Source organism: Micropterus dolomieu, linkage group LG16 (assembly GCF_021292245.1).
Source record: "Micropterus dolomieu isolate WLL.071019.BEF.003 ecotype Adirondacks linkage group LG16, ASM2129224v1, whole genome shotgun sequence".
NCBI classification, from domain to species: domain Eukaryota; kingdom Metazoa; phylum Chordata; class Actinopteri; order Centrarchiformes; family Centrarchidae; genus Micropterus; species Micropterus dolomieu.
This window is the reverse complement of record NC_060165.1, coordinates 1,695,840-1,704,965: the sequence shown is the minus strand read 5'-3', so window position 1 is coordinate 1,704,965 and position 9,126 is coordinate 1,695,840. Positions and strand designations below refer to the sequence as shown.

General features: G+C 39.4%; 2 protein-coding genes across 4 annotated transcripts in view; one reads left to right on the top strand and one right to left on the bottom strand.

The window, feature by feature from the left end:
- Positions 1-9,126, top strand: part of mpped1 (metallophosphoesterase domain containing 1) — a 118,325-nt gene that overhangs the window by 30,026 nt on the left and 79,173 nt on the right. The window lies entirely within an intron of this gene.
- Positions 5,681-9,126, bottom strand: part of LOC123985054 (LIM domain only protein 3) — a 7,238-nt gene continuing 3,792 nt past the window's right edge. For all 3 annotated transcript variants that reach the window (XM_046072409.1, XM_046072408.1, XM_046072407.1), the window contains exons 2-3: positions 6,221-6,434; positions 5,681-5,739 (exon numbers count right to left, since the gene is read on the bottom strand). In XM_046072409.1, coding sequence (XP_045928365.1) covers positions 5,721-5,739; positions 6,221-6,426 — 225 coding nt within the window. In that variant the 5' untranslated portion in view covers positions 6,427-6,434 and the 3' untranslated portion in view covers positions 5,681-5,720. The remainder of the gene's footprint in view (positions 5,740-6,220; positions 6,435-9,126) is intronic.

The window sequence follows — 9,126 nt, the reverse complement described above, 5'->3', positions numbered from 1 at the left end:
TTAATCTCAGCAGATTAATAAAAGGCTGCGTAGAACTGCCCCATCTTCCGTTCAAGCTTTGTTCCTCAGTAACAGTCACACTGTTTTCTGTGATAACAGAGTGGGCATCTGTTTAAAAATACATACTGTATAAATTCTTATATAGTACCCCACATTATTCACTTGTATGTACTCAGTATGTACTCTACTGGTACACCATTAGCGCAAGACACAATTTGGGAAGAATTACGCTGTTTGATCTTAAAACAGTGAACAATTTAAAATCTGGATCATGGCCAGTTCCTTGGACCTTGTGTGTCCCAGCTTAGAAAACTTTATTTTGCTACATGTTCAGAAGGAAAAAGGTAGCTAAATGAGATTTCTATAAAGAAAAGTCTCAAGCAGCCTGAGCCTTTTCTTTTCACTCCCCGCCAGTCCCTGGAGATAAAGCTTGACTTGATGTCACAGTCACGCCAACATACAAACTGACAATGACCAAAAGCCTGATGCCAGATGAAAAAAGATACATTTTTCATTTAAATTTACATACATGGTTATACAAGGTAGCTGTGGACTACAAAGTTGATTCTGAAGGAGGAAAAAATGTAAGTTATTACACTGAACCATGCTCTACATGTTGGTTATCTCTCACTGATAGCCAGCTTTCCAAACGTTAATAAATCCAGTCATGTTGACGGCTCTGTGAGTTTGCTTGCATTTACAATCTTAGTAAAACCACTGTAGAGGAAAATTGAAGTTGGATTAAAAAAATGAATGAATAGATAAATAAATAAGTGTTCTTCTGGTGCTGTCTTTAAAATGGATGCCTGGAATTTACAGTTTTCCATTAACTGATGCCCAACAGCTTTTTCACGCCTGCACCCGGCCTTGGAGCCAGCACTGGCGTTGTGTGTGCGGTGGCACTCAGCAGGCTACCCTGCCGCAGTCTTCATTTTCTGTGTTTTTTAACTTAAATGTGTCAGTCTGTCTGCTCTCCTCCCTCCTCTGGGCTTTCAAACATTTTTACTGTGTACTGTGAAAATCACACATCAGCATAAACAGTGGTGTCACGCTATTACCAGTATCATCAATGGAAGCTTTGGTTTCAAAGGGATCATTTGTTGATAAAATGTTCTCCACTGCATTTCTCCATATTCAGAGAGAGCAAAGCACAAATCAAGCTCTAGGAGATAACACCTGTAATTATGTTTGCAGGCGCAGGTTTATGATGGGATTGCTTGGTTACACACACACACACAAATTCCTTTCTGTACATCATATTTGATCACACAGGGAAGTTTTTTCTCCCCGTATTTGTTTTTTTCCTTCAGTTTTTTGTGTGCAAGTGTTGCGATAGATTATTATTTCTCTGGTGGTGGCCATATCGCTCATGGTTGTATTCCCCTGAAGAATTCTATTAACCCTGGTTATGTCAGGCCTAATAACATGCCACCCTGCTAAGCAGAAAATGATTGACTTGGAGAAGGAGGTGGAGGTGTATAATGAAGGCCCAAATCATTTATTTTTAAAGCCAATGGAATATAAAAATGGACTAAATGTGAAGTCATCTTATTTTTCAACCTGGGCTGACAGACTGAGATAAACATAAGTAGAAATAATATATTTGAGGTTGCTTTTTGATTAAGGGAGCGTGTATGTGTGTGTGTATGTGGGTGTAAATTGTTTTGCTTTGTGATCTTGCAGCCATTGATTGCCTCAGTGATGGAGCCTGACTTTCTTTGTTGCTCTGCAGATCAGATGTGGAGTGCTGCGGTTTGCTATATTTGCCATTCATTAGCCAGCAGTGAGGAGATGTCAGGGCGCATTCGCAGGCAGGCCACTCGCGTGATAGCGAGCTTCAAATCAATTCAGTCACCTTGAACTTTGAAGATGAAAGAATAACATGTTGGAATTGGTCTGCCTCTTAGCCTGCACACCTGTTAAGAAATGCTCACCCGGACTCACGGCTACTACTGTATGCATTGGTGTTGAGTAAACAATGTCCACATGAACTGATTCACTGATGACACACACAGCTTTTGCTCTGAAGGTCTGCTACACAGCAGCCACCAGCCACTAGATGGACAATTTTCAGTGGACATCACAATAAGACACTAACCTATCATATCCATGGACTGCACTAAAGGATAAGTCTGGCCCCATTCTGTATTTTGTTACTCAAACAGGAGGAAATAGTGCATTTTTAGGGACTATTTCCAATGGTGGTTTAATCCACATGTGGTGCTCTGTGAGTATTTGGGCCAGCAGGACAGTGTACGTGGGACTGAGTCAAAATAAACTACAGTGTGTGTTCACGGTGATGGAGAAACAGTAGTTTTAAGATGATCACTGGAACTAGGTAAATATTTGGTCTGTCTACAAGTGTGAAGAACAAAAAGAGAGCGAGAGCGTACTAGGATGATTCACATCAGTAAGATTTCAAATTCCCCTAAACAGTAGTTAAACTGAACGCTGCAAACAAAACATTAAACACCTGAAGCTTCTGTACAGGCCAAAAAGTCCTGGAAAGGAATTTAATGTAACCCCCTTGATGTTTGGCTTGTGGAAAGGAAAACTGACACAATTAAATATAATCTAAAAATATTATAGGACTCTATACCTCAAACATTATCATAAACCACAAAAGGAAATCTTAAAGTAAAGTTACTCTGCAGTCAAACATTTAAGGTGCCTTACTAATTTTATCATAGGCTTACTGTAGCCAAAGTATGCACAGTGAGCTGTGTGGAAAAAATGAACTAAACCGGATATGAATAAATATTAGATTGCACTGGGAATGGGAAGATGCTGAACTATTATTCAACAATATTCAACAACATAGATCTTGTTGTCACTTCAAACTGCCCGGGGGCCGGTGCCTGGTAGGTCCATCCAGTAATTCATCCATGCATCATTAAGAGAGCACCTGTTACTGTGGCACATCATGCTTTCATCAGCTTTTCTTTTTTTTGCTTTCCACCCAATATAGTTTTTGGTAGACACTTTATCCTCGGGGAACTTACATTTTCCCCCTAACATACACACACTGGGAGCAATTTGGGTTTCTGTGTTTTGCTCAAGGACAATTTAACATGTGGACAGGGGTAGCCAGGTATCAAAACACCAACCTTCTGATTAATGGATGACCCTCACTACCCAGAGCTCCAGCTGCTGTCACATTACTAGATTTGTTTTCATGTTTTGAGATGTTTTTCTGTGTGAAAATGTGCATCAAAACCAGTAGATTGAGGCCAATACTTGAAAAGTGTTTCAAATGGTCCATCAACACCTGACTGCATGCTCAGCTAGTGTGAGAGTTGGAGTCAAGTCAGTGAGTAGGTTGATAATCCAGCTAACAACTAGCATGCCAAAGAAACGTTTCTTCCTTTATGGACTAGTAACGTACTTGTGCATAGCTTCACGTAGCTTGACAGGGATCCATTACTTGACTAAGCACAGGACTGTTTAGCTTTTGATCATTCCACATAGCCTATACTGATGTGTTTTTCACTGAGTTTTATCATTGTGATCATTTCATAGTAAACATGATGTTATTATTGTAACTGTTCTCAGCCAATGTTAATGTAAGTAATGTTATGCTCCACACAGACCGAGCTCTTGCATCTAACCCCTTTTAACTTGGCACTATTATCCAACACGGATGACATGCACATACTTCTAATTTGGCCTTTAACACAACCACACCCGCAGAGAGGACCTTTAAAGCTCCCGCTTCATGTGCGTTCGTTGTCTGCTACACATGTGTTCATGCTTGTGGATGCTGAACATACAGTGCAGATCACAGAAACTGATGCATGTTCTTTTAGGCGCACACACACACACACACACACACACACCTTAGTTTAGTGCATTTCAGTTAGGTTTCATCTTGTGTCCTTTAGTTTATCTTCTAAATAAATGCCTGTGTATATACATGCTGCTTTCTTTAATGTTGCATAATAGTGAATATTTCTCCAACCTCTTCTATCTAACCTCTTTGGTTATAGTTATTAATTTAATTATGGTAAATTTAACACTTTGTTAAACTATATTAGGAATTACAAAATAATAGTTACAATTAATAATATAAATAATATAAATCTTTATAAATAAAGACATCATTTATACCCTAATTCTCAACACCTACATAAACTAAAAATGAATTTCTTATGTAAACAACTTTAAGCAAGCAATAGCCAACAGCTATTTGTCTCTCAGCAGTCCTCAGTGTGACCACCACAACACTGGCAGCTCTGAGGAGAAAAGTGATCTTGTACTTATAGACAGAAAATCATCTTAACCAGCTTCGTTTAAAAAAAACAACAACTTATTGTGCTTTCAAAAATATGTAATAATGACGTGTCAATGAGGAGACATGATTTCTGTGATAATGTTTAAGAAATAAGTGTCAGTAAAAACACATAAAACCAACTCAGAGTTTTTAAGGATAAGAAAGCTAAATCAGGGTTTGTTGAATGACGATAATTTTAGAAAACAATAGTTACGGATGCAAAGTAAAGTAGTAGTTTAGTGTTGGTATGAAATGACCTATTTACTATTAAAAGACCTGTCAATCAAATGAGTTTTAATCTTGTAATTTAATATACAGAAGTGAGGCTACCCTTTAGAATTTGTTTAGATAATAAACGATCACGGTACAATATAGGATCTAAACATTTACTTTAATATCAACTTGCTAACTGATAATGACAGTGATAAACCGTAATGCCAGTCTATAAAACACACTGTACTCCTGCAAATAAACAGGATGTTTAATGTATACATTCTGTTCCAGGCAATCACCAAGTGAGTGAACTCTATTCCAGCAAGTAATATCAATTCAGTGTAGGTAAAACAAAGCTAAAATGCAAAAGCTCTAACTCAGTTGATTTAAAGTTGGGGTATAGGCAACACTGGAGGACTACCAAGAGACAGCTAGATTTTAAAGTGTCCAACTGAAAAAATCCCACCCCCTCCCTTCAAGCCTCCCTAAAAAGCCACTCGACCAAACATGTTCATGCACAGTGAGTGCATGGGCAGAGTGCGCATAGACAGGCAGGTAGACAGGCAGGTCTCATTTTATTCAGACTGAATGAAATGACCTTTGACTACCAAATTCTAATCAGTTCATCCCTGAGTACAAATGGATGTTTCAAACGTGCCAAATTTAAAGACATTCCCTCACGGCGTTCCTGAGATACTACGTTTACGAGAATGGGACGGAGGGATGGACGGACAAATTTGCCAATAATTAATTAATCCTATCAGGCCCAATAAAATGATGATATTCTAGTCACTGTAACAAAGGGTTATGCAAAATCAATTAACTGGCCAAAGTGCTGTTCCTGTGTGTGGGAGTTATCTTGATTGGTTGTGACGACTCCTTGCATTTTGCTAGTGGAACATCAAGTTTGGTCTCCTGAAACAGGAAAGAGGCTAAAAAGAGTTTGTTTTCGCTACTGTAAATTGAAAGAGTTCCCTATGTTATTTATTGCTTGTGGTGCTTTCTTTTGAGAATCAATCACATTCTTGATGTGACCCCTGACACATGGTATGGCTAGTGGCATGGCTTGACTGGAATGAAAACTGAGGAAAGTGGGTAAATGTTCAGATTTTCAGATGATCAATTTTTGCCTTTTTTATTAGTAAAAGTATTATTACTTACACTAATACTGTTTTAAGTACATAGTTGGATTTTTCAAAACAAACCTATGCTATTTACAACAAATGTTTCTTCATTTTCAAACAGCCCTGGTGGTCCTGAAAAAGGGGGCCATAACAACCGTGTTTGAAGCTAATTAGAGATTTTTGAAGGCAGATAAATGGAAACAGTACAAAAATGCAATTTATAGAAATGGTGTTCCATGAGACTCCACAGACAGTTACAGTTATTTTTGCTAATTAAACAAAAAAAACAAGAATGAAAAGATAACAACAAAATGTACACAAATGTAACTAATTAAAAACTGGAAATAGTAAACTAATTCTATACCATAATTTACATCTCAAATTTCTCACTTTCTGATTGCTGGGTTGTGGCAAAATCAGAGGCCTTAAATAAGGTCCCAGGCCAAAACCAAATGAAATCCTTCTTGTTAAAAATAAATCTGACTGTGTGCCACTCCACAAAATAAAAGGGAGCTTTTAATGTGTGTAAAGTGGATTTCACCCCTGTACACACTGTGACCAGCCTGGTTTGTAGAGCGTCACACAGACGCTATGAAGATGTCGGCTGTCTTACCGTAGGTAGTCTCTTCGGCACAGGATGAGGTTGGCTTTGGTGTAGAGCGTGGAGCCCACCTCGCCCAACCGGCAGTCACAGCAGGCACACTTGAGGCAGTCTTCATGCCAGTACTTATCGAGGGCCTTCAGCAGGTAGCGGTCCTTGATCTTCCGGTTGCAGCCGGCACAGCCTTTCGGCTTGGTGTCCGGCTGGACGGAGAGCATTTGTATACCTGGGAGAAGCAGAGAGAGAGGCTTCAAACACTCATTGAACACAGGCACACTGACTGAGGAGGAAGAAAACGTTCTCTTTGGCTGACTAGAAAACTGAAATGATGGATAAATGGGCAGATAGGCCTACACATCAGCTTCATTGTCAAGGACAGCAAAATACAGTTTCTCACTTGTTTTCATTGCACTCCTCCATCTTTAATCAGTAGTGGTGGAATAAGCACAGTATTTGTGTATTTAACAAAAAATTTACACTTCCAACACTCACATGAAATAAGACACAAGTGAAAATAAACTTCCTATAATTCTAAATTGAGAATTTAACCAGTACAGCTAAAAAACGCAAATTAGGTATTATTCAATCTTTGTAGGCATTTTCAGCATGTTAAGAGTGAAATTTAATTTGTTAAAAAACATGGATTAAAATCTTAACTGAGGGTCTCAAACCATGGTACATTAATGACCATGAGTATGCAGAGCTGTCTCCCAATTCCAGACTACACATGCTCTGAATGTTTTGAGTATGTAGAGGGTTCACACTGGAAAAGGAACAAAATTAGGTGTACTCAAAATGTCAGTAGGCCGTTCTAAAAAACAAATGTGTAAGTAATGAGACAGCTTAGGAAACAAACTCAAAAACTACTTTTTAAAACATTTTGGCTGTTGGAGGTGGTTGTGAGTTTGTACTGTGTTCACACTTGTGATGTAATGTAACAAAATGAAGTGTAGCAAGAAAATGTCAGTATGCACACTAGAAATCACTAGGTGTTTAATGGTCATGGAAATACAAAGACTGAAACAGCGGATTTCACAGTTTACCACGTTACTCAGAAAGGAGAATGTAGTCTTTGGTCTGTAAAGAAACAAACACACACTAATTGCACGCTACTTTGTATGGATAAATAGTTTGAGGAGAGAGAGCTCTGCATCGATCTGGCCTTAACAAAAATGTTTGACCTATATGTTGTCATATTTAAATAATAAAAACTAAAGCAGATGTGACGGTAATGCTATTGTTAAATGAAGAAAACATACAGCAATAGTACTGTTATGGGAAATAACCCAAATAAATATTAATGTTACAGTAACCATTTAAAGTAACATTTAAGCAATAGTTCATTTAACAGCAATAGGCTGATTGTGACAAAGAAGAAGAAGAGAATGCAGGCTGTTCAGTGATCAGCAGACAACAGTAAAAGCAGTCACTGTTTAAATGTTGTGAGCCCAACAAGCTGCCCACAAAGACACAAAGCCACAGTTTCACGTTTCTTCCTGGACATTTTTTTTTTCGTTGACCTCCTCTGTGCTTAAAGGGGCGTGGCTACAGGCGAGGGGCTTTGCAGCGGGCCGTATTGTTTGGCCTGCGCTGACTAGAGAAAGCCTTTGTTGGCCCACTGGTGGAGAGAAGAGGGGGACAATGTGGCCTCGCACCAGGCTGGAATTAGTATTCTCCTACCATTCCCCGAGGAGAGGCACACCCCCACTCCCCTTTGTCCCCCATTCACCACACACACGCACGCACGCACACACACACGCTCAGTAATTCTTAAGTTATAGTTTTAGCTTTTGTCATTTTTAAATAGGCTACTGAAACTTTTTTTTAACCATTTTACATAAAAAATGTTAGTAGGCAAATTCATTTAGGCTACTGATCCTTCTCAGTCTGCAGCCTTTCCAGAACAGTGTTTGATGTTTAGCCCGTTAGCTGCTAATCTAATCATAGCTGACCATTTGGAGAATGGTGCTGCAGTGTTTTACTTTTTTGGATGTTTTTTTTTTCTTCCTTCCTGGAAGGCAGTGGTTTCATTTCACTGAACTTAACTGCATAAACTTTACCGCTGAGCCATTTCAGCAGCACTTTTTTAAAATTTATTTTTTACTTTTATTTATTCAGGGGAGCTTCACTGAGAAGCCTCTCTTTTGCTAGAAGGCTCTGATCACATTCACCTATCACCTATTATTATTGCTATGTGTGAATGCAGTTGTAAGCACAGACTGATCTGAACAGACCAAACTGACCACACAACACGAACTCGAACCTGATGTTCACCGGGACAGAATAACAACCTCAAGAAGGATTTACGTTTCTGCAGGTTACAAATTCATGTTGTAAATTAATAAACTGGTAATAAACTCTCACGTTAGGAATAATCTAAGTTTCAGTAACAGTGAGGAAAATACATAAGCTGTATTAAATGGGTTTTAACACATGCACACTGGTACGATCCTTTAACTCAAACATTTGTCACAACACAGACTGAAATACAGTCTATATAACCGAATACATTTTCAGTAAGAACTCGTTTGCAGAGACAGTATCAAACAAGTTGCGGTGGGCAGCTCAGCTCGTGCGTTGGGGCTGTTGGTTTGTTAATTGGCTGGATTTAGAGAGCGGGGCGCGCGGCTGCTTTCCGCTGCACTGATCCATCCAGCCTCGTTAACACTACAAAGTGCCCGGTACTCATTACCAAGCCAAAAGAGGTAAGAGTTTCGACTCCCCTTTTACTGTGCAATCAACTGGGGGGAGGGTGGGCTGAACAAAAGCTTCATTTTCAATAATGGAAAGGAAATCACAGCTGCTCGGAGCCCTAATGATATCTGTTTTGTTTGCGCGCTGGCTCGTATCCTCCCTTTCCTCATTTCCACTCTTTCCCTCTCTCTCCCCCCCCCCCCCCCCCCCCCCCCCCCCCCCCC